Genomic DNA, 23,230 nt, shown 5'->3' with positions numbered 1-23,230 from the left:
ATTTTTCTAAGAGTTTTGCTCTATTTCTTTCCATCAATCGAGCCTCAAGCTCCATCAATCCATCTTCCGATTAACGGGGACCCGTTGTCGCTTATTCAGCGCCCCTCAAAGGCAATTTCTATTTATTTTTGTCCAGTTTCTTCTTGGAGGATTCCAGAAGCTTCTTCATGGACTACCCCGCGTGGACATGGCGGATGAGCAGAACAATGCACCTCTCTTCAAGGTTTGCCCCGGTTGCAACCCACGGAATGTATTTTCAGACGACTGACATTCCCTGTGCTTTTACTGTCTGCACTTGGACCCGACGCACGTGGAGGATGACTGTACGGCTTGTAGGGAGAGGGTGCCCCGCATGCGGGCTGAACGGTGCAAGCGCCTTAACGGGTGGTTGCAGGCCAAGGCCCCTGCTCCAGGTGAGTCCTGGCAGCATGCCTCCCCTGCCCAGAAGAAAGGTGAGCAGTCTTCTAAGACCTTTGAGGAAGCCCCTCCCACGGGGGCCCAACATAAGGCTAAGCACCGAAAGTCCACTGCTTCCAGGAGCTCCCTTGCGAAGGGCTCCTCGGCGGCCAGGGCGAGTTCCAGGTCTCCAGCGCCTTTGACCACAAGCCAACGCTCAGGATCTTCGAAGAAGAGGAAGTCGGACCATCCGGGCAAGCTCTTGGAGAAGACCCAGACTGGCCCTGCAGACAAGGCCAAGGGGCAGCGGGGTCCCGACCCTCCCCCTAAAGCCAAGGCCTTGAAGGCCCAGGTGCATCAGACGAAGGCCCAACTTTCCATCGAAGTGGTGGCAGCGTCCCTCGCAAAGGCCGCAGTGGCGGAGCCGCAGGGCACGGCCCCAAAGGCGAGAGTATCCCTGCCTGCCAGGAGGGAATCCTCTTTCCAGCCCATCGAAAAGACGCCGGAGAAGGTGATGCCCATCATTTCCCCAAAACTGTCTCCATTGGGAAGGGGGGGGGCACGGTGGCCCTCCAGGGCACAGACATCTCCTCAGAGGAGCTCACCAACCTCCCGATCCCCCAGGAGAGATGATGCTTCGAGAGCGGGACCTACTGTAGGGTTCCTGACAAGTGCATCGACTAAGGTGAGGGCGAGGAGACAGACGAGCAGCAGGGCAGTGACTATGCGGAGGAGCTTCCTAAGCCGCAAATGCCCTTGTCTTCGTCGCCTCCACAGTCACCTGGGGATATCTCAGTTGACATTCTTACGCTCTGCATACCCTGTGCTCAGAGATCCGGACAAGGATGCCTCTTACGCCGTCGGCCCCACTCGTGGCGCCAACACCATCGGAGGAACCACCATCCAAGCGTAGGAGAGTCCATCATCCTCCTCCTCCTCCTCCTCCGTTCCACACTTCACCTCCCTCTTTCCCCCATCGAGGAATGAGACGGACCTGGAGACAACTGGCACCGGCACAGATGCCGATGGTGGTCTGTGGGCTCTCCCGTTGCCACCAGCCAGATCCTCACCACCCGACGAGATAAGCTTGTTCCATGCCATGATCTCCAGGGCCTCGGAGCTGTTCCAGCTTGTCCCGCAGGAGAAGAAGAAAGGTTTTCTATACCAGCGCCACAAGGCGAAAAGGAAGACTGTGCTGTCGATTCCGCTGTAGGACGACATTGGGGCGAGGGGTTGTCCCTCATGAAGAACCCTTCATCAGCTCAGGCACAAAGAGGGACCGGTATGAAAAGAAATGCAGGGTGCTGGACTCTGCGCCCAAGTGCTTACGGTCCCAGCCGTTGCCAGACATGGTGGTGTCGGCGGTGGCCAAGAAGTAGTCTTCGGGCTCCGCCTCGTCAGCGACCTCCTCCCCCTCGGACGGTGAGGGGAAAAGAGTTATCACGTCAGCAGTAACGACTATCAAGCCCGCTAACGCCCTCGCCATTGTGGCACGTTACGACAGAGGGCTTTGGTTCAAGGTGGCTCCCCTCCTGGACTTCCATCACGACGACAAGAGGGCAGAGGCATTGAAGATCCTACAGGAAGGCGAGGTGCCATCATAATGTGCCATTATAGTGGACACGGACATTGCCGGCACGAGATTCCGCCAGATGGGCAACAGCGTTTGCCTTCGGCGGGGCTGGCTGAGGGCCACTAATATCCGTCGGGATGTTCAGCCAAGGGTGTTGGACATGCCCTTCGACGGGGACAATTTGTTTGGAAAGACGGTGGACGAGTCTCTCCAGGCCATCAAAATGGATACTGAGACTGCTCATGCCTTGGGCACGCTTCAGCAACGACAGCCGTCCTTTTGGACTTCTGGAGGAAAATCCCAAAGTTCTTATAAAGGTTTCGGAGGAGGTGCTTCGACTTACCTTCAGCCCTTCCGCTCGTCGGCCCAGGAGACCTACAGGGGCTGCGCCAAGTCTGGAGGTGGACATCTTCATCACCAAGGCCCCCAAGGTGGCGCTTCGTCGAAACATGTGCACCCTGGTGGGAGGCCTACTGGCGAACTTTATCAGCGCGTGGAAGACCATCTCCACCGACCGTTGGGTGCTGGATGCTCTCGCCCACGGACACACCTTACAGTTCAAACGGAAGTGTCCCCGGATACCACCAGTAGCCAATCGGGAAAATCGCGTCCCTCAGCTGCTGCTGGAGGTATGGGCCATGCTAAAAAAGGGAGCGATCGAGCTCGTCCCAGGGAGGCTCCGGGGCTTCGGAGTGTACTCTCGTTACTTGCTCGTCAGAAAGAAGACCGGCAGTTGGAGGCCCATTCTGGACCTCCGCCATCTGAAAAAGTTAATGACTGGCTCATCGGGCCGGGCTCAAAGGACATCTATGTCGATCACACTGCGAGGACCGTCCAACACCTGACTGATCTGGGGTTCTTGATCAACTATGCAAAGTCCTGCTTGACTCCATCGCAGGACGCTCTGTTTCTGGGACCCCGACACAACAGTGTCTTGCCTAGCGTCTCCATAGGGGGAGAGGATATCAGCCATCCTGGGCAAGGTGCAACAGCTGTTGCCCCCTAAAGATTGCAAGTCCATCAAGTCCCTACTCTGTGTGATGTCATGCCTGTGCAGACTACAGATGTGTCCGCTGCAGGAATTTGTCGATGCCCGTTGAATACAAGTGTCGGGAAGCTTTGAGTACAAGATCATGCTCGGCAAGAGTTTCTGTTGAGCGATAGTGGTGGAGAGTGCGCACACGTCTGTCTGCAGGTGCAGATTTCCAACCCCCTCATCAGGAGACGGTCATGACGGACGCCTCCCTGGAAGGATGGGGAGCGCACACCGGAAGTATTCATGCAAGAGGCCTGTAGCTAGCGGAGGAGAAGACATTGCACATCAACGTTCTGGAGCTGCGGGCCGTGTTTTGGGCTTTTCTTCCATCCCCCACGGGCATGGTGGTACGGGCTTTCACAGACAACACCACGATGTTCTACATCCGGAGGCAGGGGGAGCCAGATCCCCTGTACTCTGCAAAGAGGCGCAGGACCTTTTGCACTGGGCTATAGCCCAGGGGATGTTCCTCACCCGTTTCATCTGCCAGGAGTGAAGAACCCTGTCGCTGACTCACTCAGCAGGGAGCTGTGCTCATGCCACAAGTGCGAACTTCGGCAGGACCAAGTGGATCACCTGTTCCGCAGTTGGGGCAATCCCCAGATCGATCTGTTTGCGACGGCGACGAACACCAAGTGCTAGAGTTTTGCCAGTAGGTTTCCCCAGTTTGGGATCATGGGGGACGCGTTCTCTTTCTCCTGGGACTTCCTGTTCCTGTATGCGTACCTCTGTTGCTTCGTTGACTAATCAATCAACTCAGACGGTCCCGGTGAAGGATGATCCTCATTGCACCAGCGTGGCCTGGACATGTCAACGTCCCCTCCAGTCAAGCTTCCGGTGGTCGCAGATCTTCTCGCCAGGGAAGGAGGCGCAATTCTGCACCACGACCCAGGAGTGCTGAACCTGAAGGCCTGGCTCCTGCAGCACTAGAGTTTGGGGGCTACGATCTTCAGCGGATTGTAAGGAGGTGCTCGCCAGGGCTTCACCTACTCTCAAATGCTACGGGCACAAGTGAAAGAGGTTTGCTGTTTGGTGCTGTATGAAGATCGACCCTCTACGTGTTACTGCTCCGCAGGTTCTTACGTATTTGTTGTTGGCCAAGGCAGGACTGGCCCTTTCTTCCATCAAAGTTCATCTGGCGGCTATCTCACGCTACACCAGATCTCCTGGACGATCATCCTTATGGTCGCATCGTTTGGTCAAGGTGTTTGTCAGAGGACTATTTCACTTGTTCCTGCTGGTGAAGGCTCCAGCGTGGGAGCTCAATGTGGTGCTTACTAGGCTCATGGGTCCTCCGTTCGAGCCTATGCATTCAGCGTCGCTGACATTTTTGTTGAAGAAAACTGCTTATCTTGTGGGCATCGCCTCCGCACGACGAGTGGGAGAGATCCAGGCCCTCTCTTGTAAACCACCTTATTTGACATTCCACGAGACGAGGGTAGTGCTGTGGACCCACCCCTCATTCATGCCCAAGGTGCCGTCAGACTTTCTCTGAAACACTTGTGTACGAGTGCGATACAAATAAAATATATCATATCTAAACGAGCCCTTACCTGTATTGTTCCTGACGCCTTCGTTGCCGGCTGAGAGGACTTTGCACTTGCAGGATGTGGCTAGAGCGCTGAAGTTCTATGTGGACCGCACAAAGAGTTTCCGGAAGATGTCACAACCTTTTGTGAAATTTGGCCCTTTGAACCATGGCAAGGCCCTCTCCAAAGCGGTTATAGGTCAAAGTTTCGAATGAAAAGGATCGAATGACAAAAGGGTGGAATTTATGTATTTTTTGGGGGTTTTTTTCCTATACGTAAACCCCAAAAAATATATAAAAAAAATTCAATCCTTTTGTTTTCAGACCTATTGAATCGACCCTATGGCATTCAATCCTTTTGGATTCAAACCTTTGACCGGACACCCTCCAAAGCTTCCATTTCCAGGTGGCTCTCTGGCTGCATCACCCATTGTCACCGGTTGGCAAACTGACCGTTACCTGGCCGTCTGAGAGCCCACTCGGCCAGAGTGATCGCTGCAACTAGGCCTTCCTGTCTGGTGTGCCCCTGCTGGACATCTGCAGGGCTGCTACATGGAGATCGACTCACACCTTCACGAAGTTCTACTGTGTTGACAGGGATTCCAGGGAGGAGTCCAGAGTCGGCCAAGCAGTGCTGCGCAACCTGTTCGCTTGAAGATGAGCCTGGTGAGGAGTTAAGAGATGCTTAATGTTGAGCCTTGCCACCTCCCGTGGTTGTGCATGTGTGTACTGCTCTGTATTCTTTATTAATGAGCATGTGAATCCATGCCAGACCCCATGCTGGAGAAGGAACAAGTTACTTACCTGTAACTGTTGTGGAGCATGAATTCACATGCAAACCCTCCCGCCTACCCCTCTGGCTCTTCTCTTGGTCCTACTGCCTCTTACGTGCTACCAAATCTGAAGATTGTTGCCAGAGGTGCGGGTTAGGTAGAGGGCAGTCATTGGCTGGGGGCAGTATGACCCAGAGACCAGTGATTGGTTGTTAGGAGAAAGACAGTTCAGAAGTGAAACTGAAACTGATTTTTTTCTTTACCGAGGATTCCCAACCTGACAGGGAATATTCATGAGCATGTGAATCCATGCCAGACCCATGCTGGAGAAAAATAGTTAGTTAGAAATTTAAACATTGCGCACCTTCTGACATTGTTCTTAAAAACACATATTCAACCCCTCAAGCAACTTAACTTTCCGAAGTTGCCATGGGAGTATGTTGCAACAGATATTCCAAGACTTATATGGTCTAGTGAAGGTATTAAGAAGTAGGTTTTGGTGTCAGTGGACCTTTACTAGAAATGGGTGGAGGTTTAAGTGTTTTCAGGAGGCAGACTCTTAAAGCGGTAGTGCACTTTTTGGATGGAAGGTTTTCTGAACAAAATCTTGATAGATAACTGTGTTCAGTTATCCTCGAGGATCATGAGTACATTCCCCCGGAACATGGAGTCGAACACCACAAGACATCGCTTTTCCATCCTTCCACAAATGGTATTGTGCAAAGGTTCAATGGGACCCTGATGCAGGGTGTACGTATGGCTGTAAGTGCTGGGAGGTGTATATTGAGAAATTGGTGTTTTCCTACAGGTTGGCACCTCACACTAAAACGGGCATGGTTGCGTTGAAGGTGTTAAGAAGATAAGCTGCTTCGGGTTAGGCAGCATGAGTTTTCTAGAATGGGATGAAGCGGCTCAGGGAGAGCGAGGGAGAACGAGAGTAGAGCTTTGCTCACTGCAGTCTAAGACAGTGATCGCATTTGGGTACATAGACCTAGTGGAGTGGTGAAGGGTGAGAATACGTTTGTGGTTCCCGTGACGGCGAGTAAATTGATGGATGATGCAGTGGTGTTGGAGGATGGACGGGTGGACGGACAGACGTGGAACAAAGGTAGAATCACTTTGAGACAGATCATGAAGTCATGAGGTGGGAATCTGACCTTCATGTATTAGGAAGGAGTGTGTTAGTCCATCTGTTGTGAGGAGGGAGGTGTTGTGTTATACCTGATCTTGTATATTTTTCAATTGCTCATTTGTTTACCTGGTTTCTGTGCTGCAGTAAGAGCTCATGCCACGTGTACTTGTATCCTGGGAAGCATTGAAGGATTCTAGGTCCCAACCAGAGAGCTATTTAAGGTGTCATGAATATGCAGTTTGCCCGTTGACTGGCTGGACAGGAGGGCCTCCATATACTATAAATAAATACTTGTACTTCCACTCACCTGTTGCTCCAATGAATCTTTATAACACTGTCTTATATTCTTGCAGCAGGAGAATTAATCCTACGTATAATAACCTAGGAAATTGGAAGGACCCCCGTCTCTAATTAAACTCATGTAGCTACTTGTAATCACATAAATACAATACATAGTTGCATAATAGTATTTAAAAAAAATTCTTATGTAGATTCTTCTTGACAACAGTTGTAAAATTCAAAAGAAGTTGTTTATTTCTAGAGACACAGGCAGTTCGTAGTTTGTCCAATGCATTTCTGTCTTCAGACCATATTCAGGGACTCCATTCTGACTGCAGTGTCATGTTAAAAATAAAAATGTTGTCATCTTGGACTTCTGGTAAGTACAAAGCTTACTATGTGAGGTTTTGGATTGTGTTCCTGTTCTTGTTCTATCCCAGGTTCCCTCCTGGGTGAGGTTCTTTGAGCCAGATTTGCTTATAAAGACCACTTGACACCAGGTCAAGGTCAGATTGGAGGGAAAGCAGGTAAGGAACAGCTGTAGAAAAGGCAAAGTTCCAGAGGATTCTTTAGGTACAAGTAAGTTGCAAGCTTTTGTTGGTAAAAAGGGTTCAGGGACTTCGGGCAAAGCTCCCTGAATGCACACAAGCGTTAGGCCTGGGCGAATGTGTATGTGTGAACACCCAAACACCGGAATTGGCAATCCAGCAACAAAAGATTGACAGAATGACTACAGGTAAGGATTACCATGTGTTCCACAGTACCTGATGCGCAATGAAGACTATGTAGCCAGCTAGATGCCTTCATGATGTAGCGGCTCCAGACCTGATCGCCTGTTGCTTAGTCGTGATGATGAAAGGTGGGACACTTGGAGGGATGTCACAGCAGAAGGTGAGAGAGGGGACCCTCAGCAAAGGATTCTTTGTGCTCCAACGTGGATCTGTGGCACCTTTTCACAGACACCAATGTAGAATGGTTCTCCGATTGATTCTTCTTGTATGCTTGGTCCTTGGTGAGGGGACTTTGAGGAGGGCTATCTTGTCTCTGGAGGTCCAGCAGGAGTCAACCAAAGTTTCGGGAGGATTCGTTCTTGGCAAGACGATGCACTGAGGTCTCAGGGTATTGGCGTTTTTGTAGCCTGGTAAGGTTGTAGTTTGTTGTGGGATGGCTTGAACTGAAGGTCGTCAAATCCAAGGCAGGAAGTTTGTAGCTTACCTGTTGATTTGAAAACTAGGTCAGGGCAGCAGCGGTACTTCAGCAGGCTTCTCCAGTCGCTGGAAGCTGCTGCAGGAATCTCAGGTTGTCTTCTTTGGTTGTATTCCAGTGGCCGACTTGTTTTTTGCTTCAGGATGCTTGGCTTTTATCCAGGAACCCAACCAATGCAACAGTCATGCAACGTTCACACTTTGAGGGTGGCTGTCATTTCAGGACAGCCAGCTTCCCAGTTGGAACTGGATCCTATCAGGCATGCCAGAAGAGACAGAACAGCACAGTTTCGGACACCTACCCTGCTTCCTGTCCTCACAGACACGCTGGAGCCTCAGCAGGCTTCACAAAGAATTCCAGCCGAAAACAAAAGTCAAACCAGAATCTCCCCCATGCAGAAGGACCAAGAAAGGACAAGCGCACAAGAAATGGTGAAAAAAGAAAACGGACAGCATTTTGGGTCAATGAGGACCCTTTTGTGCATTACTGTGGCTCTGAACACAGCCAGGGTAGGAAAAATGCACCAAAGTCGGTAGAACACGTCCACTGCCACCAGCCAATCGGGTATGCTTATCACTGGAACATAAATGTTACAGGAGCACTGACCAAGGGACTACATCGCGGATAAACAGCAAAGGAGGCAAAAGTATCTCCCAAAGCTAAGGATCACAAACCAGCTGTCCAGAAAACGAACAGTCTGGAGTCCGAAGAAATGCAAAGCTAATGCAAGAATTGGTTTGAAAATTCATAAAGAAACAAAGGACTCCCTCCTGAAGATCCTTGTCATACACAAGGTAAAACACGTGTTGAGAGGAAGAAATACAGTAACATGCAATATAGATAGAAAAATTAGGCAAAGTGATGAATAGCTTGTGCTAAATCAACAACAAGAAAAAAGAAAGTATCAATAAACTTACAGCTATTGTTTGGACAATGATGTGTTCTTCAATAACATTCACCCAAATGAAAAAGTTATCAAAATTGGTGCATACCAAAAGATATTATTCGAGATAATGCAGAGAAAGGGAGTACAGTGTAACCCCTCGGCACTCCACATAAGGTGGTGTGTGCTCATCTCTCAAAAGGTAAGAAGGATAAACAGTATCCCCACTATTCTTTGGAACATTAGTTTTCACAAGGAAAATTAAAGAATCCTTAAAGGAAAGCCCAAAGGGCTCGCAGCAACACTGCACGAAAGGTGCTTTGTGCTGCAAAAGTAAATTACAGATGCCGTTGGAAAATATGGAGGAAAGCATGACTCTGTAATATAAAGTACAAAAAGAAGGAATAAGGGATTTCCATTGTCAGAGAAACCGAATGAATGAGAAGAAAAAAACAGGAGTCCAGCAAAAAGTGCTGGGGTTCTCACAGGTGGAAGAGATTTGGCATACAAATGAAAAATATCCACTAAAATCACAAATTCAATTTAATATTCAAGGCATAATTGGGCCTTGTTAGGCAAAGTTTGAATGCAGTACCCTCTGGGAACACTACAAGCAACTGTGACTACAGGTATAGGCAACCAAACCTTTGGTATGTCTGTACTACACAGTTTTGGTAGCGTGTTGAGCAGCCAGGCTAATCTCAAGAGGGGAAATGTGAGCAGTAGTGGAGTTAGACAAAGATTCACAGTTACAGGTATTCAAGTAAACTCTTACACTGAAGGTTTCTTGCATAAACAATTAATGTATTTATCAGTTATAAAGCCTTCTTTAGAAGGGAGCAATATACTACTAACCCACAAATCTACTTCAATACTGTACACTGTGATTTTCTGGATCAGACAAGGCCCCTTTAGGATGGCCCACAGACACAACCTACACCCACAGGTGACTTCAGTAACAAGGGTGCTGGGGACATTAATACCTTACTGTTGGCATACAGAATACTCTCAATAGTTTGTAAAAGGCAAAGGTTATTAGAACACAAGAAATTACAAATATTCTTAAGCAGGGCAAATACTTGGAGATAGCAAGAGAAGAGTCATTCCATTCAATAGGCTAAAGTCTTTGCATAGGATGCAGCACTTCAGGTAAGTAAATGGAAACATCTTTGCACAAGTTCTTAGGAGTCTTTGCTAAAAAGAATCAAATGTAGGGCCACAAGCTGATTAGACTTGTGAGTTGCAGAAGTTACAAGCACTTCCACAGTAAGAGGTACCTTCTCTTAGACTTGCTTTCCAGTACCTTGGTAAAGAAGAAAAGCTGCAGCTGAAGACCTCTGTTCCTGTGCAGGTCTGACTGTTCCTGGGCCTCAGTCAGTCGTGGGGACAAGAGGGAGGAAGTCGTGGGGGGGGGGGGACTCTGCACTGTCAGAACTGGCACTTTACTTTCAGTGGCTGTTTCGCATTTCAGCTCCTTGCGGTACAGCAAATGGCAATAAGCGCGGTTCCTGGCTGTCACGGTGGACTTTACTCACGTCTGAGGTTCCGCACTCAACTGAGGGGCATCGGGCTTGGTCAGTCCTGCTTCGTGGCAGTCCAGAGTATCTTCCAAAAGCTTTAGGCCATTTTACAAGCAACGCACAGTCTGTTGCCCCTCTCCCTGGCTCTACGGTTTCCTGCAACAACTCTGAGGAAATTCAACCAGCTCCGAGTTTGGTGTCGAGGTGGCTTACTTGGGAGTTGATTGGTCCCACCAACTCAAAGGGAGAAGTCTTCCTTGCAGGGGCTTCTCTGTCGATGCAAACTTGGCGATTTGGACTTGCTAGATTATGGTTGGAAAGTTGAAGATTACTGGGTGGGTGTACTTGACGGGGTAGATCTAGTTTAGACATCCTGTGCGTTCTGATAACTTTAGGGAGACATGACTTGGCAGTTACCTTTGGTACTAAACCTTGGATTGTAAGAGCGCTTGTTTTAACTCACAAGCAAATTTTAGGACTTTGGAAAACCAGGGAAATAACTCAGTTAGAAAGGATAAGCAAGTCATTCAGCAAGGTTTCCAACTATGAGAGTCCTTTACAGGAAGAGGGAGAATTCTCACATATGTGGTCCATGTTCAATGAATGTTATGGTTAGCCTCAGTTTGTTCCTAGTCGTGATGTTTTTGAGTCGGATGTGGCAATTGAGCTTTATTTTGTTTCTTTTCTTTGTGTTTAGTGTCTGTCTTATTCAAATTTGATTCTCTGATTGTGCTCGGCTTTAGCTTGGAATGTTAAAGCTCTATTTTAGTATGTTTTATGATGTTTATGGAATTTTGACATGTCTTTTGTTTTCCATTCTCAAGCCATAACACTGTTAGCTATGTTGTATTTTATATCTATGAACTGGTTTATGGTACTTTGAAAGCTGTGTACACTGTTATTATATTGCTTATAGCACTTGATGTACATGAAAGTTATAAATAAATGTTTTCTTAAAGAAATAACAGTGGCAGGCCGAATACAGCATAAACATTTATGTTACTGTGTAATGGATCTAGTTGAAAGAGGTTAAATACAATTCTGTTTTGGGCATGTTGGGGTCAGTTAATAGGTGGGAATGGCCATATGGAGCACTATGACCATGGCCAATCATTAGGTGGGTAAATGATGAAATAGGTGCGACAGGCTCTTTCTCCCTCCTCACATCCCATCTCCCTTCCCTCTGCTCGAATGCAATATTTTCAGCTGCCACCTAATGGCTAAACACGTGTATGGGGTTATTGTTGGTACTCTTGTTCAGAGGAGAATTGCCTAGCATTTTGGTGTTGGACTGCCGCTGGGCAGGACAAAGACTGATATGCGGGGACATTTCTTCTCTGTGAAAGAGACAGTGAGCTAAAGACTTGGTAGAGTCTCTCCCAGGGGTTATTCACCCAAGAACTGGTCATTGAGCTGTGTTCGTGCTGGTAGAGGGATTCCCAGACCCCCCTTTGTCTTGCATAAAAATGAAAAATGACTACCAATTTCAGACCCAAAAACTAGATTGTGACCTATGCAAAGCATGTGAATCTTCAGCAGATTACAATCGGCAACAGTACTGTAAAGGGGTAAGTAACATGTTTCTTTGATACTGTTCAATAAAGCACAGAGCTTCCTCATGTGGGGAAATCGGTAATTTCGACTTGGCAGTTAAAATGTCCAGGCATGAATTCTTCTCTGTAATTGGCCACAAATGAAAATGAGTTTATCTATTTTGGGCCTGTGGTCTGGCCTTTTGTCTAGGTTTTAATAAGACATTTCTGCTCACTCCTCATCGTCAGTTTTCTTTTTATTTGTAAGAAGGAATATAAAGTTAATGGGCTTTTGTTCAGGTAAGATCCTATTTGTATTCTTCTAACAAAATGTGCATGGTTATACCTTTAAAAAGTGACCTAATGAAGGCACTCTTAAAATGACTGTGCATTCATTTTGCGGATCCTTATGCAAAATACATGTGCACTTTAAATTACAGATGGTGGTTAAAACCTTTATGGATATGGATCAAGACTCTGAAGAAGAAAAGGAGCTATATTTGAATCTCGCTTTGCACCTTGCGTCTGATTTCTTCCTTAAGCATCCTGATAAAGATGTACGCCTCTTAGTCGCATGCTGTCTGGCTGACATTTTCAGAATCTATGCCCCCGAAGCTCCCTATACATCACCCGACAAATTGAAGGTGAGGTGCCCATTATGAATTCATTTGACTGCAATTTCTAATGTATTTGGTATTCCAATTTAAAACAATGCTCTCATTAGGATGTAACTTGTATGTGACTATTGGATGCTGGAGGTACACTTTGAGTAATATTGATCCTATGGCATGGGTTAAAATATTGTGGACACAAACTTGCTTATGAGTTATTCTATTACTGACAGTGCTTCACTGAACTAGCATTAGATGCTACTTTCTTAATACAGTAAAACTAGACTGCTGGGACTCTGTTTTTAGTACCCATGATCCTTATAACTATTGCGTAGGCATGGGCTGTGTTAGGGAGAATTCTCATAAATGTGCGAATTCCCTTCACCTTAGAGACCCCCAGCAACTTTGCTGGATTTTGAGGACTTGGTTTTCTTACCTGGAAAGAGTGTGAACCTTTTTTTCACTCTCGTATTTTGTTGTGTTTTATACTCTTGTGTTCTTTGATAATGGGGTTTTAGATAACTCCATAGGTATCATCTTTTCATGTGCGTTACACAGCACCCTCAATGCACTGACACAGGGATGTCTTTTAGACTTCGCAAAGGTTTAAATACCTTCTCTGGGATAAACTACTGTTTCTCAGAGAATGTAAAGTGAAATTGACTTATTAGTCTTTCCAAATTCCTAGACCCAGCACACACCATCTTAAAATGGAGTGCTGGAGGTGTTACTTAGTATCCCCTGTGTCTAAAGTACTCATGTAGCAGTCAAATGCTACCCTTTCCTATTGGAAAGGCTGGTGGTAGTGGTTTTACAAAGGAACTACCATGGTTTTTCCCAACGGCAAACACAGGTAGCTAAAAATCATGGAAGCCATGTTTTTCAAGATGGCGCCTTAAGCCCCTTTGTTTAAATTGGTCCCTGTCTTCTTTTTTCGCTGTTTCTTTTTGGAAAGGTCCTTCCAGTGTTTGTCTCTGTGCGCCAAACCAGGATTGGTCCCTTTGTTCGTATGCCTTTTTGGCGGGCTTCATGACTGAAGACCGCCTCTGGGGCCTGAGTGTCTGGGGTGAGCAGGAAGTGAGGGAGGTGCCCGAAACTCCCTGTGCTTAGTCTCCTAGGAGACCCAATTGCACTCTGGCGTGATTGGCTGGCTGACTGTCCGGCAAAGACAGCCACCTTGCTGAATGAGTGACCGCTAGGCTGGAATGAAAGGGAACGAACTGTTTAAAAGGCGAGTCTCTTGGACTGGAAAGCAGAGTCGACCACTGGAACGAAAGAATCGAAGAAGAGCTGGAAGAGGACGGCTGCTGCAACTCCTGGACCATTGGTTTGCCTGGTGAAGCCCTGCTGCTGGTCCGAATTGCCAAGTTGCTCTCGACAGAGAAGCCCCTTCAAGGACGACTTCTTCCTTTTGAGTTGGTGGGACCTATCAACTCGTAAGCCACCTGGATATCATTCTCGAAGCTGATTGGATTAACCAGGGGGAAGGACACCAGCTTGTGTGCTTGAAGAACAGCTACTCGAACTGAAGTGACTCCATTTTGTTTGCGTTGTCCTCCCTCTTGTCCCCACTACTGAGGCTCAGGAACAGTGAGATCTGCAGGAACTGCCAGGAACCAACTACTTCAGCTGCATTTGTTTCTTCATACTAAGGTACTGTGCCAACCTGATTGAGAGAACGCCACTCTCGCGGTGAAAGTTCGTGAAACCTTCCCAACTTGCAGGCCTGATCAGCTTCTGACCCAACAAGTGATTCTTTTTTGCATAAACTACTTCTGAGAACTTTTGTAAAGACTTTACTGTTTGATACAAGAACTGCTCTTTCCTATCCAGAATATATAGCCCATTGAGTTTGACTTTGGCCTAGGCCTGTTGACTTGAATTGAACTCTGAACTGCCATTTGGCTCCTATTTCAGGGGAGCTCAAACTGTCTCAAAATCTAAGTTGCCTCCTTCTAGTGAAATGTCTTCTAAATGATTGGGTAATAAATTAATAAGTGTTTTACCAAGAAACCTTGAGTATAAGTGTATACTTGAACCATTGTGATTGAAACTCCTCTGTGTAATGACTTGTACTGCTCACATTCACTCTTGAGATAAGCCTGGCTGCTCAGCTCGCTACCAAAAACTGTGTGGTACAGACTTATACCAAAGGTTGGTTTTGCTTACACATGCTGTCCTAATTGTGTGTGGTGGTCCCAGAGGGTACTGCATGCAACTCTGCTTAACAGGATGTCCAGCGCTGCTTTCTTTTTTCTAAAACGTTTGGCATTATTCTCATAAATTGGAAATGGGAGGGGATGGGGGGAAAGACAGCGTAGGGCTAGGATAGCATTTTATTTGTGGTATTCTTGTTACTAGGGGTCAATTCCTCTTTCATATTGTAAACACCCTCCACTTTGCAAGCTCTAAGAGGACTGTCGAGGATGATTTTGATTTATTTAATGAAAATTATGTGGAAAAGGCTGCTTTTTCTGGCACATAAATACTTTAAAAACCTTTTAACATTGATTTACAAAGCAGAAGACCAGTGTCCTTAACAATGGGTTAGAGGGTGTGTATATAAGACCAGATGATGCAGGGGTGGTAGAAACATGAACCAGGGACAAGGACAGTAGAGCATGATATCGGAACGGGATAGTGTAGGAAGTGCTGATTCTTAGGATGAAGGGGTGAGGGATGCATGCCGCTGGGTTGTCATGTAGGGGAGAGGAGAACAGGAAGATGTGGTAGCATAGAATGCTATGCAAGTGGTTCTTCAGAAAGCAGAAGAGGTAGGAGGTTAGATTTAAATGGAGATCATGTGGGAGTACTGCGAAGAGGGAGAGTTTTGCATTCCAGAGTAAGTGAGCGAGGAGAGGACTGTCTGCAGTGTGTTGCCAACCAGAATGTGAGTTTGGAAAAGCCAACAACGCTCTCTGTAAATGTTTTAATAAAGTAGTGTAGCAGCAACATATGGCTTGTAGCTAATCACATTCAGGATGTATTTGTCTGGTTTAACATGGTAACCATTGTTAGGACAGTTTTTCTGAAGTGCAACTGAAGGCTTAGTAAAACCATTCAACTGAGACAGTATGTTGGGGAGAATTAACATTTCTGTGCAAATTCCCTTCAACCTTCGAGACCACCAGCTCTTTTGCTGGACTTTGGGACTAGTTAATGTCTATCCTGGAGTGAGTGAGACCTTTTTCTCACTCTCGTTTATTTTTTATCTGATTTGGACTTGTGTGTTTCTTTGGCTATGAAGTCTGACAAACTCCATAGGCATCACCATTTGTATTGTGACACACAGCACCTTCAGTGCAGTGTCACAGTGAAGTCCTTTGGATTTTTCATAAGGTTTAAATGCCTTCTCTTGGGTAAACTACTGTTCCCATGAGTAGTAAAGTGAAATTGATTTTACTTGCCTGTTTTTCCTATGAAGGTCCAGTACACCGCATCTTACGTGGAAGTACTGGGTGGTTAATTAGTAGCCCCATTTCCTACTTATTCATGTAACATTTTTTATGTTCCCCTCACTAAAATTAATGGCTGGTGGCAGTGGTTTAATTTTCCTACCATTGTGCGTTTTTACTGCAGGCTGAATCCTCAGCTGCAGTATTGCACCCATGGGTGTCCATTTTGTCGAAATGACCCCAGTCTTCTTTTTTCTCTCGCCATTTCTTGCTTGTGAGATCTTTCTTGGGTTTTATTCTGTGCGCCAAACCAAATTTGACCCTTTTGTTTGTTTTGTCTTTGGTGGGCTTCAGTGTTGAAACCCGCCTCTGGCTCCAGTGTGTCTGCAGAGCAGCAAGCGAGGGAGGTGCCCTATGCTACCTGTCCTTAGTCGCCATGGTTACCTGAATGCACCCAGTGCTGATTGGTTGGCTGTTGTGTGCGTGGCAACTAGGCTGTGCATGTATGGGAGAAATTGCATAAAAGGCAAGGTCTCTTGAACAGAAGGCAGAGTCGACCACTGGACGAAACATCCAATGAAGGAAACTAGAAGCGAAGCTTGCTGCACCCTCCTAGACCATTGAACTGCCCGGTGAAGCCCTGCTGCAGTGCCGAAGCTCCAATTCCGTATCGCCTAGAGAAGCCCGGAACGGACGACTGCTTCCTTTTGGGTTGGTGGGACCAACTGACGCCAAGACTAACTCTGCTGGAAAACTTCTGCCTGCTGGCTGTACTTCTTTGCTGCTGCTGGAGCCGAGTGCCAGGGGTCAGGAACACCAGAAACCAGTGCATTGTTTAAGCCGGTCCCGAGCTCCTGGAAGATCCTGAGGACGCTCCCGAAGCAGGACGACACAAGCCTGAGCCACCTCAACAGAATGCTGGACCCCAGAAGTAAGGGGAGCCCCTTGAGTGTCCCATGAACCGCGGTGGTGCTATTGACCGGTAGCTGAAACCGCTAAGTGCCGCTGAATTGGAAAGAGCCCGTAGTCGCCGCCGACCTTCAAACTGCACTCCACGGCTGAGGCCCAGGAACTCGGGCTTTGTAAGACTGCAACCTGAACAGAAGCCGCTGGATCCTCTTCTTCCAACCTAAGGTACGGTCTTGACGAAGGGGTACTTAGCTCTTTGGTCTGTAGCTTGGTTGTTCTCACTGGAGACTTGAAGTAGCTACTGCAGAGTTGCTTGCAGCTTTGCCCTTCACAAGCCTTACAGCTTGTGTCCCAACAGTGATTCTTTCTTACTACAAACTCTAAACTTTGTTCAAGACCTTTGTGCTATTTGAAGAAGTGCCACAGCTCCATAGAAATTGCTCAAATTGACTTTGGCTGTCCTGGCTCCCTGCTGACTCTTCTGGCCCATTTCACTTTGGTTTTAACTGTCACTTATAGGTGGTGCATATGTTAACTTGTATTGCTGGGAAAGGTCTAACCTAGACTTCATTGGGAGTTTGAAAAGTATTCACATTCTCTGAGAACCCTGTTAACCTTTTTCCTTCCCTAACCTTTTCCTTTTCCACAACCTCTGTATTGCATTAAGTGTAAAAAGTGATATATTAATGCCAAACATTGTCCTAGTAATTGAAGTCCCCCCAGCCGTAGGAAGTGTGTGTGTGAGGCATCCCAAAAGGGTATCTATTTGCTTATCGTAAATCTGAGGAAGTGTTATGAAGTGTATTATTATTGTTGCATATTGCCCTTTCTAAAGAAGGCTAATTTAAAACTGACCGTTAAATGAAGTATTTTACTAGAAAACCTTGAGTATAAGTGCTATTTGGATACTTGTAATTGTCAGTCCATGTTACATCTCTACAGCTTACATTTACCCCTCTTGAAGTCTGGCTGCTCAGTCACTCTAACAACTTGTGTAGTACAGACCTATACCAATAGGTGGGTAACCTGTTACCAAGAGGACAAGGCTGGCGTAGTCGCCCACAGGGTTACTGCATCCAGTTGCCTTACACAGTGCAAGACTGCACTCTTTGGATACGGCTGTACCACCTGAGTATATGGTAGTGTAGACAGAGCAGCCGGCTTATCTTGGAAGGGAGAGAGGGCTGTTGGAAAGTATACTGAACCTGTAGTATACCCAGGATTATGATATATTTTATTTATAGCGCGCCTATACACCAGTGTTTCAAGGTGCGACGAGGCAAGGGGTGTGGGGGGTGAGTGGGACCTGGGAGGACAAGACAAGGATCATATTAGGCCAAGTGACATTGAGATTGCTCAAGTGCGGGGAGAGGAGAGGCAAGGGGAAAAAGTGCAGGGGAAAAGAGAGGAGGAGAAGTGCGAGACAGGATCAAGACATAGGAAAAAAGTGCAGCCAACCGGTGGCGGTGCAGGGGTTAAGTGCAGACAAAAAGTGTTGGATAAGTTCAAGTAGGTGGGAAAGTAGGGATGCAGAATACAGCCCCCAAGTGCAGGGTTGCCAGGAGGCCGTGCAATTGTGCAACTGGCAGGGCAAGGACCTTGGTCCGAGATTCATAGAGTAGCCAACCAGTGCATTTTCAGGTAAGAGATCAACACGGAAGTGGGAGAAAGAAGGCAGAAGCAAAGAGAAAAGTCTTGAGCTGCTTCCGGAACCAAAGATGGTTCTGCTCAAGTTGCAGAGGGGCAGGGAGGCTGTTCCAGATGGAGGCACGAGCCGAAGAGGGCGAGATCTGCCCCAAACCTGTTGCTTATAGAATCGACTGACCCTCAGGGAGTTGGAGGAGGAAGAGTGAAGAGCTCGAGAAGGAAGATACTTCATAAGAGAAAGCTGGAGGTATTTTGCTTCCATACCCCCAAAAGGCCTTGTGGACAATGCAAAGGTTCTTGAATTTTATCCTTGCAGCCACGGGGAGCCAATGGAGAGATTTCAGTGCTGGAGAGATATGATGCTTGGGCTTAAGGACAAATCTTGCAGTCCTTTTCTGGATAAGTTGCAGAGGGCGGTAGATATAAGGAGCTCTGGCGACAGTGAGCTTCTGGAGGAAGGAGGGGGAAAGGAAGAATACCTCTGAGGAGGTGCAGTTAGTTTTTTGATGTCTTAAAGACGTCGGAAATGTGATGGGACAAGGAGAGGGTGGAACCAAAGGTAACACAGAGGTTCTTAGCCTCACAGGTGGGAGCAGGAAGAGGGCCAAGGGAGGCTGGCCAGAGAATAGTGGGAAAGGTGAGTGCAGGTGTGCCGATGAGGAGGATCTCAGTCTTACTGGCATTCATGCAGAGATACGGTTGGCGGCGCACCACTCCCGGATTGCGAACAGGCAGTCGGTATGAGAGACGAAGAGATGGCCAAAGGGAGTTTGAAGGCGAGCTGGGTGCCATCCGCATAGCACCGAAAGTTGGAGCAGAGCGCAGCAATGCGGTGGGCGAGAGGTGCCAGATATTGGTTGAACAGCCAGTGAGAGAGATTTGGACCCCTGCGGACCACCACAGGTGGAGAGAGGGGAAGGACCCAAGTTGGACCTGGGAGGGTGGGTCATAGGAAAGAAGTCAGCCAGGCCAGCGCCTGACTAGTGATGCCCAGATTACCACGGAGCAGGAAGGCATGGTTGACCATGCCAAAGGCCGAAGAAAGATCCAGTAGGATTAGGGCAGAGGGGAGGTTAGAATCAAGGTTGGAGAGCAGGTCTTCACGGATGTTCAGGAGAGCAGTTTCCGTGCTTCTGGCTGCTTTGAAGCTGGACTGATGGTCATGAAGACAACCAACAGATTCAGTGTGAAGATTAAGCTGGGAGATGGCTAGCTGTTCCAGGAGTTTGCTCAGGAAAGGAGTGATAGCTATTGGGCGACAGTTAGCCCGAAGGGGCGGGGGAGGGGGGTGTCTGCTGAGTGTTTGAGGAGAGTGTGCACAAGAGTGCTTAAGGGGGGGGCGCGCAAGGGGAAGGGTCCAAAGGCAACAGAGTGGTTGCTGAAGAAACACTTAAACACCATACAACCAGAAGTATTGTTAACAATAAAGGTTTATTATAAATACCAGTAGGCCACGTTAATTCTTGGGGCAAGCACTGGTTATAGAGACAAAAACACACCACAATGCTTGAAGGTACACAGACCAAAGCATAAAACCTTATTCCAAATACCTAACAGCAATTCTAGGGAAGTCAGACCTTATCATACACATTTAGTATAGGCCACACCTATACATGGGGAGTAAAACCAGTAGTTACTTTTTTGATTACTTTCTGTAATAAAAGGGTAGTAGACCTTGTCAGTTATGCAGTGACACACGGCAAATAAATCGCATAATGAACCAACCCTGTTTCCCGGATACCTTTCTGAATAGTGGAACACAGATTCAAGGAACAGTATATACCTATAACTACTTTTAGGATAACAGTTATAATAGGCAAGTAAAACCTTTTGGTGTAATATTCAATTGCAGTTGCTTTTCAGCTCAGTGGAACACAGATTGAGGTAAGCAATAGGTTTTAAACTTATTTTAGGATGGCACACAGCTAACTCAAGGTAAGTAAAACCTACATACTTTTTGAAGGAGCTACCAGAAACGTACAGGTAAGTATAACCTAAGGCAGACATATTCTAGACAGGCTAGCAGTAAGTCATGGGAAGGCCCAATTGGGGCACTCATACATTTATATCCTAACGGGAATAGTAAAGTGAAACCAACAGCATTACTTCTGGGGAGGAGACACAGCCAATAAACAGGTAAGTAAATTAACCTTTATATATACTTTTCAGAATGCCACAACACACATCCAAGGTAAGTAAGGACTTTGTGACTGTTCACTGTCTGAGTTACAGGCACCAACCAACTCTTCACAAGTAAGTACTTTTACTTTTCAAGACCGAATCCTTTCCTTATCCAGTCCTTCGTTATTCTATTGCATGAGTTCTCAGAGGCAGAAGAGGGACCATAGTGGTCTAGGTGCCAGCTGTAGGCAGAGTGAGTGAGAGAGGGTCTGTTGCAGGCAAAAGTCATATTTCCTTTGGAAGACTGTTCAACAATTAAGTAGTTCATTTTAAAGTTAGATCGGGTACAGGGACTTCAGAGAAGACACCGTAGGAGGATTCCAGCAATGGGCTTGGGTGAACTGGATGAGAGGACTCCCAATCACAGAAACACCCCAAAGCTTTACAGAAATTTCATAGGCTTGCAGTAAGTAAATAGCCCAGCCATCACAGCACCTTAGGACGGAAGAGGAGCTGTAGCAAGAAGACTATAGGATCTGCAACCAAACACCTGGTCGTTAAATTATGTTCTCATCAAGACTGAAGACTTGACACTTGAAGGGTTTCTGCAGCAGGGATCAACGGTGAAGGCTCCAGGCAAGAGTTGTTTCGTGGCTGGATGCGGCTCTGTGGTTTTGGCGCCCTTTTCAGGAGCCAGAAGAAGACTGAATTTTGCTGGTCGGATTCTCGTCACTTGCAAGGTCCAGCGCTCTGGTGAGGGGACTTTTCGGACTCGATTCACGTCTCTCGAGGTCCAGCATGATGCCACCAAAGTTTCAGCTGAATTCGGAAGACCATGCACCGCACAATGGCTCAAGGTCCCAGGGTATTGGGGGTTTTGCAGCCCTGCAAAATCACAGCACGACGTGGGATGGCTCGGAATACAGATCTCGAGTCTGGTGGATCTCACCAGGCTCTGGGTCGTCAATTCTGGAGTGCCCAGGTCACTTGGAAGGAAGGGTAACAGCAGGCGTTGGTTACACAGCAGGCTCTCCAGCCGCTCAAAATCGTCTCAGCCGTGTTTTCTTAATCTTCCTGATAAAAAAAAAAAGAGGAACGACAGCACAACTTCTGCATTCTCTTCACTGCATTTTACAGCCATGGGCGGTCTGGCTGTTCTCTACCATGCTCCCCCTCCCCCCAAAATCTCCAGGAGTTTTTTTTCCTTTCAGGCAAGGTGAAGGACAAAGGCCTGCAGAGTTTTGGACTCCTCCCTTGCTTACTGCCTTTCCAGACACTCTTAAGCCTGTACGTGGAATCCACAGGACCAAATACCGCCAAATACCAAATGGCTGCTGAGGTCATTCCCGCCTACAATGGGCAGGGCAAGACCTCAGAAACGGCAGGCACACAAGAAATAGTTAAAAAAGGAGCCTGCCATTTTAGCCAAATGGTGGCTTTTCTGTCTGTTACTGAGGCTGAATTAAGTCTGCGAGTAATGAAGACTAAAAAGTCATAAAAATAGTTACACTGCCCCCAGCCATTCAAGGAAACTTGCTATTGTAACAAAATGTTACCAGGTAAACAAGAAAGGGGATACATTTTATCGCCCCAGAACACCACATAAAGTTGGGTGTGCTGACTCGCTATATAAATTGTAAAGGGGGGATGAAAATCCATCTTTACTACTTGGGAATTGTAGTTCACCCAAGTACATGAAAGAAAACAGGGGAGCCCGTAGGGGCAACCCAGCCTAAGCCCAAATGTTTAAGGAAACTAAAACATCAACCATACACTATGGAGAGACATTCATCACCCATAAAAGAGTAAAAGACTAGGTGAGAGGGAAAAAGATTCTCCTTCACCTAGGTACAAGGTAAAATAGATACCTAGTCAAAGCAAAAGGTTGTGGGGTTGACGAATGTCAGGAAGATTTATCATTCATATGAAAATCTTACCAACACCCATGCTGCTTTAGAGCTTTTACTCTTGGCTGTAAACAGTCGTTTGTGGTAGAAGTATCACATTTAGTTTGAATGAATTTAGAGGTCCAATTGAGTATTTGTAACAGAGGTTCAGCCTGGGATTACACATGCTTAAAAGGATTCTGCATCACTTGCATCATTGTTAAAGTGGATAACATCAATTCATTGATCCTAGGTGGATCTAATCAAAGCTGAAGCACACCAACCAAATCCCACCTTTCCAAGAGCAGTGCAACCAACAGAAAATCATTTTAGTTTGTGAACATTCCCAGCCTACTTCTTTACCCTCACCAAAGATTTTTCCTTGTTGGAAACCACGCCCCTTATGTCCCGTCCTCTCTTCTCCATTCCAAAACCATGGATTATCCAACTTCTGCTCGCCCTTTCACATCCACACACATTCCAAAGGCTATCAACTGTTGGCCACTCCGGTTCCCCTTTAGATTATTTTGTTGTCTGAAATCTCTGTAATCCTAGCAGAGCTTGTACCACCTCATTATTATTATTTTTATAGCATCTGAATAGATCTTAGAATACATTGTTCTGTATCTACTGGTTGTTGCAGAGTATTTCAATTTGTTTACCTGAAGATTTAAATTAGTCGTCCGCAATAACTAATCAATGGTAGGGTCCTTGTTAAGATGTTTGCACTTTGCACAACACTCTGGAAAGTTTATAAAACGTTTTCAGTTGTACAGTGTGATTGCAGTGTGACTGCGACCTAT

General features: G+C 46.8%; 1 protein-coding gene across 11 annotated transcripts in view; it reads left to right on the top strand.

The window, feature by feature from the left end:
• PDS5B (PDS5 cohesin associated factor B) overlaps window positions 1–23,230 on the top strand; it is a 2,333,811-nt gene that overhangs the window by 123,411 nt on the left and 2,187,170 nt on the right. For all 11 annotated transcript variants that reach the window (XM_069639007.1, XM_069639003.1, XM_069639002.1 and 8 more), the window contains one exon: window positions 12,299–12,502. In XM_069639007.1, coding sequence (XP_069495108.1) covers window positions 12,299–12,502 — 204 coding nt within the window. The remainder of the gene's footprint in view (window positions 1–12,298; window positions 12,503–23,230) is intronic.

The sequence above is a fragment of the Ambystoma mexicanum genome, chromosome 7q (assembly GCF_040938575.1).
Source record: "Ambystoma mexicanum isolate Mex_15411 chromosome 7q, UKY_AmexF1_1, whole genome shotgun sequence".
Classification (NCBI taxonomy): Eukaryota; Metazoa; Chordata; class Amphibia; order Caudata; family Ambystomatidae; genus Ambystoma; species Ambystoma mexicanum.
The sequence above is the reverse complement of the archived record's forward strand: the minus strand, read 5'-3'. Positions and strand labels throughout refer to the sequence as shown.